This window comes from Balaenoptera acutorostrata, chromosome 5 (assembly GCF_949987535.1).
Source record: "Balaenoptera acutorostrata chromosome 5, mBalAcu1.1, whole genome shotgun sequence".
NCBI classification, from domain to species: Eukaryota; Metazoa; Chordata; class Mammalia; order Artiodactyla; family Balaenopteridae; genus Balaenoptera; species Balaenoptera acutorostrata.
The window spans coordinates 45,817,290-45,835,929 of record NC_080068.1 but is presented as its reverse complement, the minus strand read 5'-3'; the positions used below and the strand labels follow the sequence as shown (position 1 = coordinate 45,835,929).

The 18,640-nt window shown below is 37.5% G+C and overlaps 1 protein-coding gene across 1 annotated transcript in view; it reads right to left on the bottom strand.

Annotated features, from left to right (window-relative positions):
- Positions 1-8,254: 8,254 nt before the first annotated feature.
- The window catches only part of PRKG2 (protein kinase cGMP-dependent 2), a 94,418-nt gene continuing 84,032 nt past the window's right edge, over positions 8,255-18,640 (bottom strand). The window contains exons 16-19 of the mRNA XM_057547033.1: positions 18,510-18,632; positions 17,456-17,518; positions 10,378-10,444; positions 8,255-8,369 (exon numbers count right to left, since the gene is read on the bottom strand). Coding sequence (XP_057403016.1) covers positions 8,274-8,369; positions 10,378-10,444; positions 17,456-17,518; positions 18,510-18,632 — 349 coding nt within the window. The 3' untranslated portion in view covers positions 8,255-8,273. The remainder of the gene's footprint in view (positions 8,370-10,377; positions 10,445-17,455; positions 17,519-18,509; positions 18,633-18,640) is intronic.

The window sequence follows — 18,640 nt, the reverse complement described above, 5'->3', positions numbered from 1 at the left end:
GCCATTCTCACCTCTCTTCAGCCTCACTCTGTCACATTAACCTACTTAATTGTATTAATAGAGTTTATTGCTATGATGAAAATTTCTTGTTTATTTATTTTTACAAAGAGGGAATAATTCTACTTTTGAATTATTAATGTGATCTTGTTTTTGCCTTCCTGAGAATACATCTTGGTTCTTTTCTAGAATCATCCACCTGCCGATTAGGATTAGTTCCAGTAGAGTAGAACTGAGAAAGTCTTAGGTGACATTATGCTTTTGGAATTCAAGAGCCAAGCTTTGGTCCTGAGAAAGGATTATCTAAATTCCTCTCTCTCCTTTAGCTTATAAAGGATCAGGCTTTGTGGAAGAGACCAGAGAATTTTATGCATGTAAGGCAAGTCCAGACAGAATAGAAAGAGGAGGAAGCCTGCCCTTTTCTAGCCTCAGGGAACTGTGGAAGGAAAGAGGGAGGAGAGGAAGGCACTCCTTCTCATGTTTGGGGCTCATGACAGGCTGCTCTGGAATAAACGTCAGCATAGTAACTTTGGGGACACAGTGTAGCCTGCAGTACGAGACTCTGAGCTATTTCATCCTAAGTCCCCTAGGCTTCTGCATTGTAAAAACAGGACCTATAATTCTGAAGATCTGCTAGGTTGCTCATCAGAGGACATCATCTTAGTAGAGAGTAGGTGGCTTTGCAGTGAGCAGGTCTCAGCTAGAGCTGGAAGGGACCACAGTCAATCCCCAAAGATCTTTAGTGCCAGTAGTAACAACGGGGAAGCTGAGTCATCGAGGGAGGGCTTGGGCCCTGTCTCAGCCCAGAGAGGACAAATGACGAGCTTCTCCAGCCATAAACTTCTGCCAGGAACATCAGTCAAACACACAGCAACCAAGTAGATATCTGGCCTTAGATCTTTGACTCATCCTTCATCTCGCTCAGGGACGTAATTCGATTCTCTCTAAAGGAGAATCTGAGAAATTTTGTCTAAGAGAGACTGAACCTTTCGTATAGCAATGGTTCTCAAACTCTGTGGTTTATCAGAACCTCCTGGGGAGCTTATAAAGCCCACAGTGACCCAGGCTCCTTGAAGTGGAGTGGGGCCCAGGCCTTCATACTTGTATTAGTCCCCATCAAAAGTTGATATCTACCAAAATTTGAGAACTACTGCCCTAAAAGGACTGTTTAAATTATTTCATTGGATTAACTTTAAACTAGATGAGACTTTTCATGTCTCTCCCTCTAACCAGTAGGTGGAAGCCCAAAGGAGATGAGATAAACTACAGATAATTTTTTAAGTTATATTTTATCTATGCACATCCAGATTTTATGTTGAGTTAAATTTTTTAATGCCCTCCATTTGTTTAACAATTTACTGTCATCCTCTTGCAATTAGAATATATGTTTCACGATGGAAGGGGTCTTGTCTATGTTGTTCACTGCTAAACACCAGGTCTGGTACAGAGCAGTCACACAAATATTTGTGGAGGGAATCGATCAATCAGTTGGTTAATTAGCTAGTTAATGAATTTATGCATATGCATGTAGTGGAGAGAATTTGGTGTCAGAAGATACTCTGCCTAGGGATGATGGAGAAGATGGGGAACAAGGCATAGGAGATCTGGCGGAAGCAGAACTAGATATTTTTCAAAAACAGCTAAAAACACCCAGTGAAGTAAATCACCTGTTGCTAACAAGTGAAAGCCTTAATTTGCATCTGTGGAAATAGGTCAGAATTTAGAGGTAAGGAACAAAGAGTCTGTAAAAGTTTGATGCAAAGATTTAAGTAAATAAGAGCTTAATGCTGGAGAGACCTGAGAGGGTATGTCTGTCACCTGCCTTTAAAGTGATTTGATATAGTGAAATCTGTACTTGATGTTCCCCAGTCCTTCTTTTTTTTCCAATAATTTTTCTGGTATCTATCCTATCTCTCTGATGCAAGTATATGTTTTAAAGTGAATGTTCTTTATTATAAGATATAAGTTCAATGTATAAAACTTAGAGATAGAAGAAAATATCCATGATCACACCACCTGGAGATCTCATCACTTAGTCATCCAATAAGTATGAATATATATTAGGACTGTGGTTTTTGTCCTTCTGCTGTATCCTCAGCACTTAGAAGAGTGCCTGGAACAGCGCTCAATTAATAATTGTTGAATGAATCTACTAAGACATGCATTAAATATTTTTCTTCACATTCACTATTCCTTAGGATGATTCCACTTACCCCCTTTGATAAAGAAAAAATATATATATTTTAATATTTTTACTAGCCTTTTTTTACTTTCTTTGGCCTTGACTCATGGATCGAATTTTTAAGTATTTCTAGGCATACCTTAATATTTTAACTCTCCTTGCCCCATTTGCTCCACTTGGTTTCCAGGATTGAGGCATTGCTGGTATTCTTCCTTGATCTCATCATATTTTCTTCTGCTTTTTATTTTCCCAATGCATGTCCACTTGGTTTTTCCTCACTGAGGAAGTTTATAATTGTCAAAACAAATTTCATGTTACTTTTTATTACACCAATTTAAATTTATAACAAACATTAAATAAACAAAAATATCTTGGTTTTGTACTTTCCAAAACTAAAAATGCTCGAGCTCTAACTCAATTTAGAGCTTGCCTGTAGATCACCTGAGACAAATCGATATTGCTGGTTTCAGTTGAGTAATGTGGCCTGTGCTCTATGTGCACTTTGATAAGTGAAAGTGGGTAGAAAGACAGGAAGCAAATCTCATTAGTTAAAAATTCTAAATAAATTACACAAAAATAATGACATATATAGGTTTGAAATTGAGTGACTTGGTACTGTGTCAATTCAGCTAAGCCAGACATATGTTCCCAGATTTTTCTTCTCTGTGTGGTTCTGAGTTTGGCTTTGCCACAAGAGAAATCTGCATAAGACCTGAAATGCCAAAGTGAATAGCAGCCATATTTATACTCCAGACGCCGGCACAAGACCAAGCACAGTTGGAGCTCATGCACATTTTTGTTGATTTGCTGCCTCACCTTGGTGGTGAAGGGCAGCATTCAGGCTTGTGGTTCCTTTAGCTCCAGCCAGATTGCTACTCTGGCATCTGCACATCCCGAACCAGGTACATGTAAAAGGTGTCAGCTTATCCTGCAAGCCACCCATATGGCCAAGGTTGGCAACCATGAAAGACAGACACAGATTCAAAAGTTTGTCTTCTTGGGTTCTGGCTTGCCAGTTTGTTCTCTTGTGTCCATTTGGTTCTTGTTTCCCTTACTTCATGTCCGTCTTTCCTTCCCAACCTAGTAATCTAATTCAACACGCATTTCTTATCTTACAGTTTCTGCAGGTCAGGAATCTGGGAGTTGTTTATCTGGCTCCTCTGGCTCATGGATTCTCACCGGGCTTTGACGAAGTATTGGCTAAGGTTACAGTCTCATCTGGAGGCTCAAGTGAAGGAGGATATACTTCCAAGCTCACTCCTGCGGTTGTTGGCAGGATTCAGTTCATCACAGGTTGTGGGACTGGGGGCCTCATTTCCTCATTGGCTGTTGGCCAGAGGTTTCTTTAGTTATTTGCCACATGAGCCTCTCCATAGAGAAGTTCACATCATGGCAGCTGGCTTCTATCAGAGCAAGCAAATGAGAGAGCAAGAGAAGGTGAACAGGACAGAAGCAGATTCACTTTGTAACATAATCTCAGAAGTGACTTCCCATCACTTTTATTATATTCTATTTGTTAGAAGGAAGTCACTAGATTCAGTCAACACTCAAGAGGAGAGGATTATAAAAGGGCATGGACACCATAAGCAAGGATCATTGGAAGGCATCTTTGAAACTGACTACCAGAGCCTTTCAAAAGGTAAAAGACCTTCCAAGCATCTTAAGCATGTGCTGTACACACCCTCTCTTTTAAGAAAATAAAACTTCTAAGAATCATTATTTCCACAGCATCTTCACAGAAAAGATTTGTGAGTGTAGCGTTTGCCTAATGGAGTGGATCATGAATTCATACATTGGAAATTCACAAAGTTTATAAAAGAAATGTATCAGCTTGCAATGGAGAGAGAGACAAATTTTAAAAAGGCATCTCTACCACCAAACATTTACAGGAAACAGGCTAAGAAGTCTACTCAGTTGCAAATATCAGCCATATCTTATAGAAAAAACAAACAAAAAGGCTAACTCAGAGGCAGAACCCAGATTCTACATGGTGGAGCCAAGAGCTGCAGAGAACAACTCACAGGGAGTAGGACTGAGCCGTAAGCAGTGAAATGGTAACACGCGTCATACCAAATTTCAGAATTCTATGGACCAGTGCTGCTTTGTGTCTCTCATCTTCTCCATCTCAGAATGCAAGAATCCGTTGTGGTTATCCACTGGTCGTCTCGCCATTCAGTGTTGTGAGTGTGGTGATAGATGACTTGTTAACTAAGTTTACAGGCTTTCTGACCTAAAAGAATGTATCCAAGGAATTACACCTGAGGAGTCTTTATCCACACCTGAATTGAACTTAGATGACAAGATCCCGGACCTTGACCCTGAGTCTGATGTAATGAGATGATATTTTTAGGGAGACTCTTGAGAGGGAATGAATTTATTTTGCATATGGCAGTAACATAAGTAGTCTGTGGCCAGAAAGTGGGTTGTGGCAGTTTTAAAACTTGCTTGCAAATTCTTTGAAACTCTCTGCATTAAGAAATGGAGCCTATGTTCCCTCCCCACGAATCTGGGTGGGCTTGTGCTTCCACCCATAGAGTATGGCAGAAGCGAAGTGATGTGATTCCAAGGCTGGTTCATAAAGTTTAGTGCAGCTTCTCCCTGTTGGCTGGAATACTTGCTCTTGAAGTCCCAAGCCACCATGAAAGGAGTCTACTTTAAGGATGCCATAATGTGAGGAATTCAAACCATGTTGAGAATGTGTGTGGGCACACTGAACAGCAGTCCTAATCTTTGAGTTGTCCCAGCCCAGGCTGGGATACATGAGTGAACAAGGCTTCAGGTGATTCTAGCTCCCAGCCATTGAGTCACCCCAGTCTTTGAATCTTCCCACCTGATGCCTCAGATTCTGTGGTGCAGAGACAAGCCATCTTTGCCATGTGCTGCCTGAATTCCTGAGCCACAGAATCCAGAAGAATAAAATGGTGTTCCAAGCAACTAAGTTGTGGGTTAATTTGTTATATTGTTATAGCAACTAGATCTAAGCTATGTAAAACCATCACAGCTAAATTGAGAATGAAAGGCATATTTGAGGCCAATATTTAGCTTTGAAGGCAGTCAATAGTCAGTGTGTTTATAATTATTTTAGAATCTTGTGTGTATGAGATAATGGATGTAAATACTCTTAGTACAATACCTGGCAATAAAAAAAACAAGGATTTATTATTATACCAAAAAAGAAATAGACGTATTTCCAAATGGTTATTATCAATGACCTACAAGTAATAATATTCTGGCTCAGTGTTCCAAAGCTTTATCTGTACCATCTCTAAGTTATAGGTGAATAAAGATGTGGTTTGTTACTCAATATCACACAAACCTGGACAGAGCAAGAATTCAAACCCATAATTGTTGACTCCAAATCTTACATTTCACCACTACATTCTCCTCCCTCCAGACATTTTAATATTTAGAGAACATATTAGGAAACTACCATTGTGAAAAGTTGGCACCACAGAGAAGAGGCTCAAGAATGAAAAATTAACTTTGCACCCAGAAAAGACAGATTAGGAATGACTTAATGATTAGGAATATGATGGGTCTGTACATAGGGGGAAAATTTTCTGTATTTTCTAAGAATATATATATGTACATATACATATACACATATATCCTTAATTTATAAAAAGTTAAAACTTAGAAACTTAGGTGAGCAGTGAACTCTTAATAAAGCACTTCATTTTGGTGAGGGTTAACTCTTCACCACATGCACTAAAATTTGATTAACCATCTTTACTTCATGATTTAAAAGAAAAAGAAAAGATTGATACTGGATTTAACTGGTACAATTGTGCATACAGATACCAATGATACATAAGGTCCAGGACTAAATGGTTATTAAGGCCCCTTTAATTCTAATAGAGATAGTAACAGTAGCTCCCGTCTATGCAGCATTGATTATTTCATTGAAATTGGCAAAGGACTGTCTAGGTATCAATTTACTCCCCAAAACAGGCGCCTAAAGTAGGTATTATTTTACTGTGCTTTTGTCTACAGGTGAGAAAGCTAGTACTCAAAAAAGTGAAGTCATTTTCCCAAAGTCGCCCAGCTACAAAATAGAAATGGGATTGCATTAATGGTTCAGTCTCTCATTTCTCCATCTTTATAAAGTACTCCAAAGGAAACACAATAAAATCACATGTGGAGATTATATATTGACATGGCCAGTCATAGCCAAAATAAACTTGTAGTACCCTAAGTTGGTTTTTATTTGTATATATGTAAGTCTTTTTTGCATTACAACTATTGATCACCTTTGAGAATATCATTGCTAGTATAACTGTACAGTTCTAATATCCACCCAATACATAAATTTCCTACATTTATAGGTGGGTAATTTAAAAATATATACAAGGAAAAACATACAGTGCTTACAAACCAAATGCAAATAAAAATCTTTTAAAAATCTTAGAAATTCATTAAGCGGGTTATGTCGATCCTATTAAAAATGGTTCTTCTATGTACAATACATAAACTTTAAAAATACTACTACAGGAAACAAAAATTCTTTGGTTCAGCAAAAGGATTCTAAATGTGGAAATTTAATTTGTTAAGGATGCACCTTCCTGGGTTGGGCCTCACTTATCTGGTTTAACACTTCAGAAGCAGATAGATGACTCTCTGAATGCTGAAAATATGGGTGGATGTGAATAGCGGATGCTTTTCCTACAGAACATTAGCATATGAAAGTATAGCCAGAAGCTTGAATAATGCAGGAACTTCAACGTTATTTTTACTCTGCCAGATCAAAAAGACAGAGAGAAAATCTGTTTCCCATCCATTTGGGAAGGAGGGTGGGAGAATGATCATGATCGATACATAAAAACATTCTACTAGTAAAGTTCTTAGGTTACTGGTGTCCAATGCTATTGAAACAAATCTATTCATTATTTGGAAGACTGCAGGGAGGAGCCAGGAGGGGGACAGATGCTGGATGTCCCTTTTACTGTCCCATCACTTCTCTAGCGGCTTGCCTGCCTTAACAATCTAAAATTATAAACACTCCCATGACTCAAATGTCTCCTTAAAAAGTTATTAATGCAGCAGTGATTAGGCATGCATCAATATTTGCCAATGGGGTTTCCATTAAAAATTAACTGTGGTTATTTCTATACTCTTGGTTTATTAATAGCAACAATCACGGAACTGGCCAAAATATCTCAGAGTTTCAAAGAGTCAGCATTTATACCTTTTAGAATTTTTTCTCCTCCATATGTAATGGGAAGGAAAAGCCTTCACAATGTAGTTCCTGCGTGTTTTCTAATTTGATTGTGAAAATATTTAATATATAAGATAAAACCTTTCCAAAGGCCCATCAATTAACCACACATTATAACCACCTTTAACAAGACTTTTGAAAAGTCTCTGAGGTATCACAGCTGGTCACAGGAGAATAAAAATATTTTTTGCTTTGTTTATTTTTTCTAAGTTCCCCAATAGAATATAATTACCTGGCTGGATTAATTAACTCATCTATGTTAGAAAGTGATACCAATGACTAATACTCAAATTTGCCTTTCCCCAGACTAGGTTCAGAAGCATATCAATATATTTCTAGGTTGAACACAGGTGAAAATCAAGAACTTCTGTTGACTACCAAGTTTACTGCAAGCCATGACTTCAAGATGCCATAATGCTTACGTGGGATTGTTGAGAACAGGGGAAATCTTCCAAAATTCACCCTTGTTCTTCCTTCTATTTGAATGACTTAGTTGCTCAAGGGCAAGACACTTTTTAAACGTTAAAAGGACTCAAAAGAGACAAATACAATTGGGACGGAGCAACAGATTGCAGAGAAAATGATGTCCCTTTGACAAAAATGGTTCTGACTTTGGAGAGGGGAATAGGATAGCCTTCAACATTGGAGAAAAGCAAAGAACAGAACACATGAATAATTCACAGCAGCTAAATGAGACATTATAATTCAGAACCACCTCCGCACCCACTATTTCCCACCCCCAGCTCATGGGCAGGGATTTCTTTTCTCTAATGGTCTTCTAAAAGATAGTATAATACTCTGAAGAGAAATAATCAGTGTTGGATTGTTGGTCCTTAGAGTCTTCTTGTGTATGTAGGGCAGTAATCATCTTTTCTTCTGTCAGAAGTCTTTATCCCAGCCTGACAGCTCATCAGGAGGCACCCCCTTCTCGGGAGGATACTTGTCAAAGTAGCTGTGATCTGTGGGTCCACTTAGCTAGGAGAAAAAGGATTAAACCAAAGGTGAGGATAATGTTGACGAAGCATGCTAGAACATATGGGGAATGCTTTCTGTACCTGAACACTGATTTTCTACTGCAACCACTTGTAATGTACATATAAGGAAAAGATAACCAGTTATCATTTTTGAGTCACACTCTCAGCCTCATGAGATCTCCCCTTTAGAACAAATGGATTGGGTCCCAGAATTACATTCAGTAGGAGCTACCTGGCTTAAGGAGTTATTTCTGAAAGAAAAGGTGACAGAAATGATGTCTCTTTTTTTTTTTTTTCAAATTGGAAAATATTTTAAAAGGAAATATTTTAAAAAATCAAAATTTGCCAGAATCCTTCTTCCACTTTATAATAAAGTTTCTCACTGATCTTGAATTTTTATAGGGTTAATAGACCCATATAAATTCTCCAGAATGTCAAACAAAGGGACAATTCAAAATATTAGTGACCTTGTTGAAAGAGTGAAATGACTCTGGTATTAAATTACTTTGCAAATCAAGTGGTTTCTGATTCTTTGCTTTCAAACAATCTTCATTAGTACCTAATTGAATTATCAGCTGATAGATCACTAAAAATACTATTTATGATCCATCATAATGAGTTTTTTGGGGGCATAAGGAGACTACTCAGAGGTGCTCAAAGTGACATTGCTATTATAAAATCCTCCACTCTCATTTACTTATTTATGTGAACACAACTCTTAGCACTTTCATCTATAGAAAAATAATTTTAAAAAGAAATAGAATTGATGTGGAATCTGATCCCATTTTTTAATAAATAACACTCATTCACAAGTACATTAAATAATTTCTTTTCAAAACATTTTTGTTTAATAATTATTTTAAAATTTATAATATATGTGTGTTGTTTGATACTGCATGCTACAAAAATGTAATTATAACTGAATCCAGAAGAAATATTTGTGTTGCCAACGAAATTTTTATTCTCACAAAAATTTTTAATTTTATAAAACTAAAATTGAAAGGCACTTAAAGAATGATTAATAGAAGACCATCCAGTATAAAAATCTTTTACATTAGGATGAAATTTTATAGAGAAAATCTAATGGAAATATGAAAATAGGAGTTTAGAGAGAATAAGTAATCGTAATATTTCTGTCTATTTTTTAAATGGCTGATGGGTTTCATATCTCAATGGCATTTAGATTACACTGGATATATTTAAAGGGGCAAAGTAAGAGTAATGTTTTACTGTAAAATGTCAATATTTACAATATACTAGAAATTACATTCTCCACAATGACTTAGACGTGTAATGAAAAACTTCAGATGTCAATCTAAAAAGGTACAAAGAAAAAGATCCTCAAAATTCCTCTACAGAGAACACAACATAACATTTGTAGGGTGTTGACTAGATTATTCCTGAGCCATCCCCCTCCCTCCCCAATTTAGCAGATGTTCTGCTTTCTCTGGAGCTGTGCTGTCCAACGCAATGCATGGGGACTGAGTACTGAAAATGTAGCTAGTTGGAACTGAGATGGCTCAAAGTGGAAAATCCACTTGGGATTTTTGAAAATTTAGTATGAAAAAAATAAATGTAACATCTTTATTAATATATTAATATTTTGTGTTTGTTACATGTTGAAATAATATTTTAATGTATTATGATAATTAAAATTAATTTCACCCATTTCTTTTTACCTTTTTTAATACGGCTACTGGAAAATTTTAAATTACATATAGGTTCATATTATATTTTTAGAACCATCTCTCAGCCTGACCAACACTGGCTACCTTGGGACTTAGATTTACATGTAATCCATTCTTAAGAGCTGAGCTAAGGTCCACTGAATACGTAATACTATTTAGACCATATAGTCACAATCGCAAAGACATTTTCACTTAAATTTAAAAATTGTTAAAAATTTTTTTAATCTATTCTACACACACACACACACACACACCTAAAATCTGTTTACAAAAACAAATACTTAGAAAAAAATCAAGAGAGTAATATAGTAGATACCATACCTCTCTTTGTAAAGGTGATGGAAGGTTCCGTGCTTTCAGTCCTTCCCAATTAAAACCATTTAACCACCTGAGAAATCAGAAAAGTACAGAGAAATATTACTTATCTGATAAACTATTAGCATGTCAAGTTATCTGTCCACCCATTTTGTTGCCTGCTCCCTGCCTGCAACAGTACAGCTGCAAGTGATCAGAGGAAAATACTCAACCATGCCCACACATGTGTCTCTCACATTAAATCCATGCCCACTACCCTCAGGGGGGCCTTTAATGCTGCCCAGCAGTCAGTCTAGATTTCCCCGTTGTTCCCCTCGTCACACTCCCTTAGACTCATAATCCATACTTCGTCCTCTCTCCTCAAACTTTCAGACCTCCTATCCATCTTCCCTCCCAAATGATGGCCTGACTTCCTATTTCACTAAGAAACCAGGAGCAGAAAAGAGAACTTCTACAATTTTCCACCAGCAAACCTGCCTGTGTACCCACATCTGTGTGTTTCCTTTCTCTCCTGTACCATGAATGAACTGCCCTTGCTTCTCGCAAAGGTCAGCTCCTCTGCTGTGTATTTGATCTTGTAGACATTCTCTATTCAGACCTGCTCCTTAAATTCTCCTCTCCCCTGAATCTTTACCATCGTCTCTCCTGGGGCATTCGAATCAGTATGGAAACATTTAAATTCTTCCAACCACAAAGCAATCTCCCTTGACCTGAACTCCCCTCCAACTCTCACTTCATTTCTCTCTTCCCATTGGAGGAAAACTTGAAAGAGTAATCTAATCACCGTATCAACTGCGGACAAAAAACTGTTGCCTGCCATTCTGGTAAACACTAAATGTTGCCTGCCCTGAAGCCGTCAGCCATTGCAGCCACCTGATGGGGAATTCAGGATGGAGAAAAACTGAATACGGGCCCTAGATAGTTAAGATGCGTATCTAAGGGATAATTTCAAGGAGCCCAAACTCTTGCATCTTCCCATATATAGAAAAGCAGTAAAATTGTTGACTTGAGATGTCTTTTATTTGTGATTAGCGGTAAATATTTTTTTCTTTTCCTTTTTAAAATTGAAGTACAGTTGCTGTACAGCAGTATGTAAGTTACAGGTGTACAATATAGTGATGCACAATTTTTAAAACTTACACTCCATTTACAGTTATTACAATATATTGGCTATATTTCCTGTGTTGTATAATATATCCTCATAGCTCATTCTACACCTAATAGTTTGTACCTCTTACTCCCCTACCCCTATATGGCCCCTCCCCGCTTCAGCAGTAATCTCCTGATGTTCTACTACATGTTTTTGTTTTTAAAGCAAAAACTCTTATATATCCTGATTCCTCCTTTACCTCTTTGCAGCAGTTCCTCAGAGCTGAGAGGTTGTCTCCTGGGCTATAGTCCTCAGTAAGGTCTCCGAATAAAACATAACTTGCAACTTTTAGGTTGTGTGTTTTTCTTCAGTCAACACTACCCATTTTCTCCTGGGCACACTGCAATCAGGCTTCACCCTCTCCACTCCAGCGAATTCCCTCAATTCTCAGTTTTCAACTTACTCTTAGCACAGTTCATCACTCACACTTCCCGAAATACTTTCTTCACTTGGCTCCAGAGACATGCCCTTGTCCTGGCTTTCTTCCTACCATCTTGGGTGCTTTCTCTCATTTTCCATTGCTATTTCCATAGGAAGTTGGCAAGCTCTGGGGCTCAGTCCTTGGACCTCTTCTTCTTCCAACTACTCCCACTTTCTAAGAAATCTCATTCATTCTTGTGGCTTTAAATAGCATCTATAAACTGATTACTCCCAAACTGCTATTTCCACCACCACCCCGCCCCCCTCCACACACACACACATAAACAGACACACACACACACTGCTTAACAGGCTGCTAGCTACAAGTGCTATTCACCATCTCCCCACTGGATGTCTAACGGGCATCTAGCTGTATCAGGTCCACATTGAAGCTCCAAATTTTCCCCAACGAACTTCCCTCAACTCTTCCAGTTGCTCAAGCCAAAGACTTTGGAGTTATCCTTTCCCTCACATCCTATCTCAGTCCATATGTAAATCTAGTCTGTTATATTCAAAATATGTTGGTATTCAGAACCTGGCCAATACTCAACACCTCCACTCTACCAGCATGGGCCAAGCCACAGTTATTTCTTGCCTGCATTAGTATAATAACATCCTAACAGGTCCTCCTGCTTTTGTCCATGGGAAACAGCCCAGCAGCAAGGGTGATCATTTAAAATGTAAGTCATTTGGAGGAAATGTTTCCTCCAACATTTTAAGTTTGGAGAAAAACTTAAAAGAGTAATCTAATCGCTGTATCAACTGCGGACAAAAAAAACTGTTGCCTGCCATTCCAGTAAACACTAAATGTCGCCTGCCTGAAGCCATCAGCCATTGCAGCCTTTGTTCACATCATGCCTTTGTTCAAAACTGTCCAATGCTTCCAATTTCACTCAGTGTAAAAGGCGAAGTCATTACCATGTCTTTATTAAAACCCACAGGTCTTATCACCCTTTCCACCACCACCCTTCCCCCACCCTGCCACTGCCCTACTTTTCTCTTTCTCTCTCCCTTGCTCCTTTGTCTCCTCAACATTCTTCCAACAAGCTTGGGATGTTCCCACTTCAAGACCTTTGCACTTGAGCCCCTGTAGCTGAATTGTCCTTTCCCCAGATTTCCACATGGTTTGTTTCCTCAACACCATCAGGTATTTTCTCGAAGGTCATCTTCTTAGAGAGGCCTTCGTTGGCCATCCAGTCTAACATGGCAACCCCTCCCCATCCCCATCCCCACGTACTTCCCATCCTCATTCCATACTTTATTTTCTCTCCTTATAACTTACTGCTTTCTAATATACCTACTATACACTTGACTTAATTATTTTCTTCATTTTCTGTCTCCCCAACTAGAATGCAATCTCCATTAGGGGAGGGGTTTTTGTCTGTTTCCTTTCCTTCTGTGTCCCTAACACTTGCAACAGTACTTGACACAAAACAAGGGCTCCAATAAATGTCTGTTGAATAACTGAATGACTCTACAAGAGAACACCCTTACATAGGACCTCTAACTATCGTGTCTTACAGTATCACACTGCCATGGTGGTGATGCTCTTGGTGAAATGTATATAAGAAGCTCCAAGATAAAAAGTATTTTAATGAGTTATCTGTAATGAGATGAGGCTGATGGCCAGATGAAGTTCTTTCATTTATTGCTTCCAAACTATTAATCTAAAAGGAAGAACTGATCTGGTCTTTAGGATACGTATCAGGCTTGGTGAACTGGAAATGCAGCACCAGAAGTGAGGAGGACTTGCTCCTCTCAGACAGAAACAATGTACTCTGTGTCTCAGAATCTTATAAAGAACATGGAATAATACTGTTTAAATCCACTGATCTTTTCTCTTGGGACACTGAGGTCAGGTCAGCCAGCCAACAAAAATTTATGGAAAGTCAACTTGGTCCCAGGCAACAAAAACAACAAAGACCCTGCTTTTAAGATATTTTTATTTTGGCGGGAGGTGACAAGTAATCAAACAAAAAAGTAAAGAATACGAACATTTACATTAACTTCATATACTAATAAGTACTAGGAAGATAAAAGAATAAAATGGTGAATGATGACTGGGATAGGGGTGGGTTGGGAGGTGCTGCTTTTAGCTAGGGTGCTATCTGAAGAAGTGATATTTGAATTGAGGCCAGAAGGAAGAGAAGGGAGAAGCCATGGGGAGATTTGTGGCAATGACCTTCTGAATGGAAGAAAGTGATAGGAATGAGCTGAAGTGTGGTGAGTGGAGGGGAAACGAGAGAAAAATATGATGTCTGAGAACCAGCCAGAGGCCAGATCCTATAGGGTCTTGTAGAACACAACAAGGAATCAAGATTTTATGCTTATCGGGAAGCCAGTAGAAAGTTGTAAGGAAGTGATGCAATCTAAATATGTCTTCAGAAGACGATTCTGGCTGCTATGTGAAGAATAACCGCAGGGGGGCTTGATAGGTCAGGGTGGTGGTGGGAGGTATGAGAATGAAGGCTGGGAGATTTTAGGAGACCCTCGTATTCATCGGTCTGTCAACCGTATCCAAAGTTACCCTTTTCTACCTTTTTCAATCTCCTGCCTCTCGTGGAGTTGGTTTTGGGTCACTCCTTGACTGGATTTCCCATTCCAAGTCTAAGCTTAGCAAGAGAAAAAGTACTAAAAACAGAGAGGGCGGGCTTTTAGTACATTCCATTTCAGATGCCATTCTTAACCCGAAGTACCATTTTGGTCTACACTGTTGAGTCTTTAAGCAAAGAGTGAGAGTCAGACAGCAATCCTAGATGTATGACTTCCCTTGTCCTTGCTGCAAAACCACAGAAGTCCTCTCCTTGATCCACCCATCACCTTCTTTGCACAGACCGAGGCTCCATTTTTAGGGATTTCTAGGCACACAGTTCTGTGGATTCTTTTCTTTTGCCACCGATGACTGACACAATTCCTTTTCACATATTTTACAATGCTCTCTATCCAGATGCTACTCCATCAATATTAATAAAAATCATTACTGTTACTCTACTGAATCAAAGAGCCTATGCGTTTCTTGCTGAGTACTTGTTACAATTTGACTTATGGCAATATTTACTTAACATGAGTGGTTATTCACTTAACACCTGGCCTTTTTGACACTAACCACATTTTAAGTAATCCAAGTGCCAGCATGCAGCCGTGTGTGAAAAATATTCACTAAAGAAATACTAGCAGCAACTGTACATAAATTGCTTCTTCATTTTTAGAAGAGTAGTAGCTATTCTTGAGAGTAAAATTCTAGAGACTGGAAATACTAAAGGTAACATTAAGAGACCTGAAACAAATTACTCCTCTACCTAGCAGGAAAGATTTAATTGTACCCTACAAATATATTATCCCTCTTTTCAGAGAGGTGTCGGGAGACATGATTGGTACCTAGTTTATAAGTTAACTTATAAATAGGAGAGGGAGGAACTCTATTTTTAAGAAATATGATTTAACACAGACTGGACACACATATAACAATATGCCACGTTTAACTGTATTGTTTTTAAATACAAAATTGAAGTAAATGGTTCTCCAAGGAAAAAAGATGTTTTACTTTAGAGAGGAGTGGGAAAATCTGATGGCAAATTTTAGAAAGAATTTTTTTTTAAAAAAACATTACAAGAATATACTGGGTAGTGAAGCTATATATGCCTTGGAGACTTATGGAAGGTTATAGAACACTCCTATTTGAAAGCAAAGAGAGTTCTATTTTTCAGACCCCCATGCCCCATCTTTGTATGTTAAGAAGCACTATGAAAATCAGATGAAATAATGTTTTTGATCTCCCTGGGCTCACCGGAAGGCACTGTGTAAATTTGGTACATCTTATTAGTGAACTCTGCCCTACACACAGCAGCTTCAGCTGTATGCTTCAGCTACTTGGCAAAGAACACCCTGTCTGTTAAGAAGAGTGGGCAAATTCATCCCTATGGGGAAGGAAATTCAAAATTCTTCATTACCATGCTGAAGTGAGAAAATCCTTTAACATGAATTTGCATGTACATCTAATCACAATTTGACAGCTATATTTAAATAAGCCTCAGGTAAATAAGAAGTAAGAGATAAAACGGGAACCTGTTAACAATTATATCACTTCTATTTCCCAACTACCCCAGAGCAAACATGAAGACGCTTCTTTAATGAGATAAAAGAGGAAATACATTGGAAGGGGGACTTTAATTGACTGGGCACTTGTTTGTTCAATATGAATGGTGTGTTTATGTGTCATTTTATCATGAGAAAAGAAACTGTGATAACAGCACGTAGGAAGAGAGATAAATTGGAATCTAAGGCAAATAATGAGCTTTACACTAATGACAATCCAAAAGATGATAAAGAACAATAAAATACGTATTTTGGTGTCTATAAAATCCACAGATGTGTCTGTCTGTCTCCATCTCTTCCTCCCTCCCTGCTTCCCCATCCCCATCCTGATATATCCTTATGGCAGAGCCCGATATGAATTTACAATGTTGAATACATGGCTTTATTTCAAGAAAGTTCATGAATAGATAGAGCAGGGCTGGCAGCTTGGGGATTTTTTTTTTTCTTTTTTTTTTTGAGCTGCACCACTACTGTTCAGAAAAACGAATAGTGTTTCTATTCAGCAGCATTTCTCCCTTTATTTTCACACTGTGTTGACGTGCCCCTAATTCTTCAGTAAAAACATCCAGAGAGGAATAAAATGTTGAGAGGTGTTTTTCTTTCTGAACGTGAACACAGCAGTGTGCTCAAAGGTTTTCAGTAATGAAATTCTCAAATTTATTTTTTGTACTATCAGTAGGTGATGTTTCACTTCTGTAAATCATAAGCAAAATCAAAACATCTCAAGGGTTGCAGGATTTAGCTAGGCATAGATTTAAAAAAAAAAAAACAACTCCAAGGCCTGAACTTCCACATATGGAACCAAATCAGAGAGTTTATATTATGGAAGTTATTGATGGTTTTAAAGACCAGCTTTAGAAATTCACAGACCTGAAAAAGGTGCTTGTTAGATTATTACATAAGGATAAAACACTGTTTGAGGTTTTGTGGAAATCAATGTACTTTACCCCAGAAGTAAAATACGATAGGAAGCTTCAAAATATGGAGAGCTGGTCAAAGGAAAATTATATTTAAAATAAATATATAATATTAATTAAAACTGAAATAGAATACTATTTAACAGTTGGTTTAGCTGACCCATTCTCTAGAATATTGAGAAAAATAACTATCCTACTTTAATTGTAAATCAAACGTCAACATTAGAACTTGATTCCTTTATAGAATCCAACTTAATATTAAAAAATAATAATGGAGATTGCAGCAGATAAAAAGCTAAGTTGCTATAACTTGAATATGTGATTTTGTAATTTGTTTTATAACTTCATCGCAGCTAGTAAAACACAAATTAAAAATAAAGCACCAAAAAGGAAAACTTGAGCATCTGTGAAGGGATCTTTACAGACTGAGAGAAGCTTCAAGATTACCACACTTTAAAAAATAAATTTCTAGATTTTTCTGGGCAGAGAAGTAACTATGTACCTGTGTTTCTTAATGTCATTGATTCCATTCTTCAGATTTCCTAGTCTTTCTGTTGGATTTTGCCTAAAATAAAAATTTTAAGTCAATTTATAATAATTATGTTTGAGTGAATTTTACATTAAAATTTAACAATTTTTCTTTATTCGTTCATTCATTTTGTCAACAATAGTCATAGACCAGGCACATCTGAGCATAAGGAGATGGAAAACACATGCCCTCTCTGGGGGAGCTACAGTCAAATTACAGTCAGGAATATGAATATATGTATTCAATATCTATATATCCCAGTTCATAGATATAGGTATATACATATGGATATATAGATATAGGTATCTCCCAGTGCTTTAAATGAGCTATGAATAAATGCTTAAAAGAACAGGAGGATGCCACCTTACCAAGTCTGCTAAGGAAACCAGGGAAAGCTTTAGAGAATCATTTATAACAGAGCTGAAATTTTAGAAGCATGCAGAAATTTCTGTGGGCAACTCACAGCCAGGTTTCATGTTCTAAATTTACTAAATTTTAAAGCTTTTTAAAAAGTTCAAGTGTGCAAGAAAACTGTGACAAAATGAAGCTTAAACAAAATTCTAGAAGTCTTCTGTTCTCCAATAAATTATTTTTAGTGGTAAGTAGAAATTTGGAGTAATTTAAAAAAGGAGTACTTTTTTTTTAATGAAGATTGAAAGAGGACATACAGTAACACTTTATCATCGCCATTAATTTTCTCTCAAAATAACAAGGCTGTGAACTACTCCTTTATTAAGCTAAGTTTTGTGGTTCTATTTTCCTCTAACAGACAAAGATGATTCTTAAAGATAACCTGAACAATCTGCATCTCTTTTAAACTATAAGTAGGTACTGTGTATTACATGAAGGAAACTCAAACTTCTAGCACAGAGAGCAAAATAGAAAATGATTTTCATTAAATATAATTTAACTACATAGAAAAGTACAAAAAGTAAATATACACCTAACTTTAAAATGTGTGGCAGCAGAAATGAGAAGCCTTCACATCTTCCCCCAAGAACAAGGGGTTTTTAATAGTCATTCTCACCTGCAAAGCCTCCGAATCAAATCCTCAGGTCGTCTGGTTATCTTTCTGGGAAAATCCATTTTTTCAATTCCTTTGAGAATCAAATTGTAGGTCATCATTTGGTCAATCCCAGAAAAGGGTGGGCTAGAGAA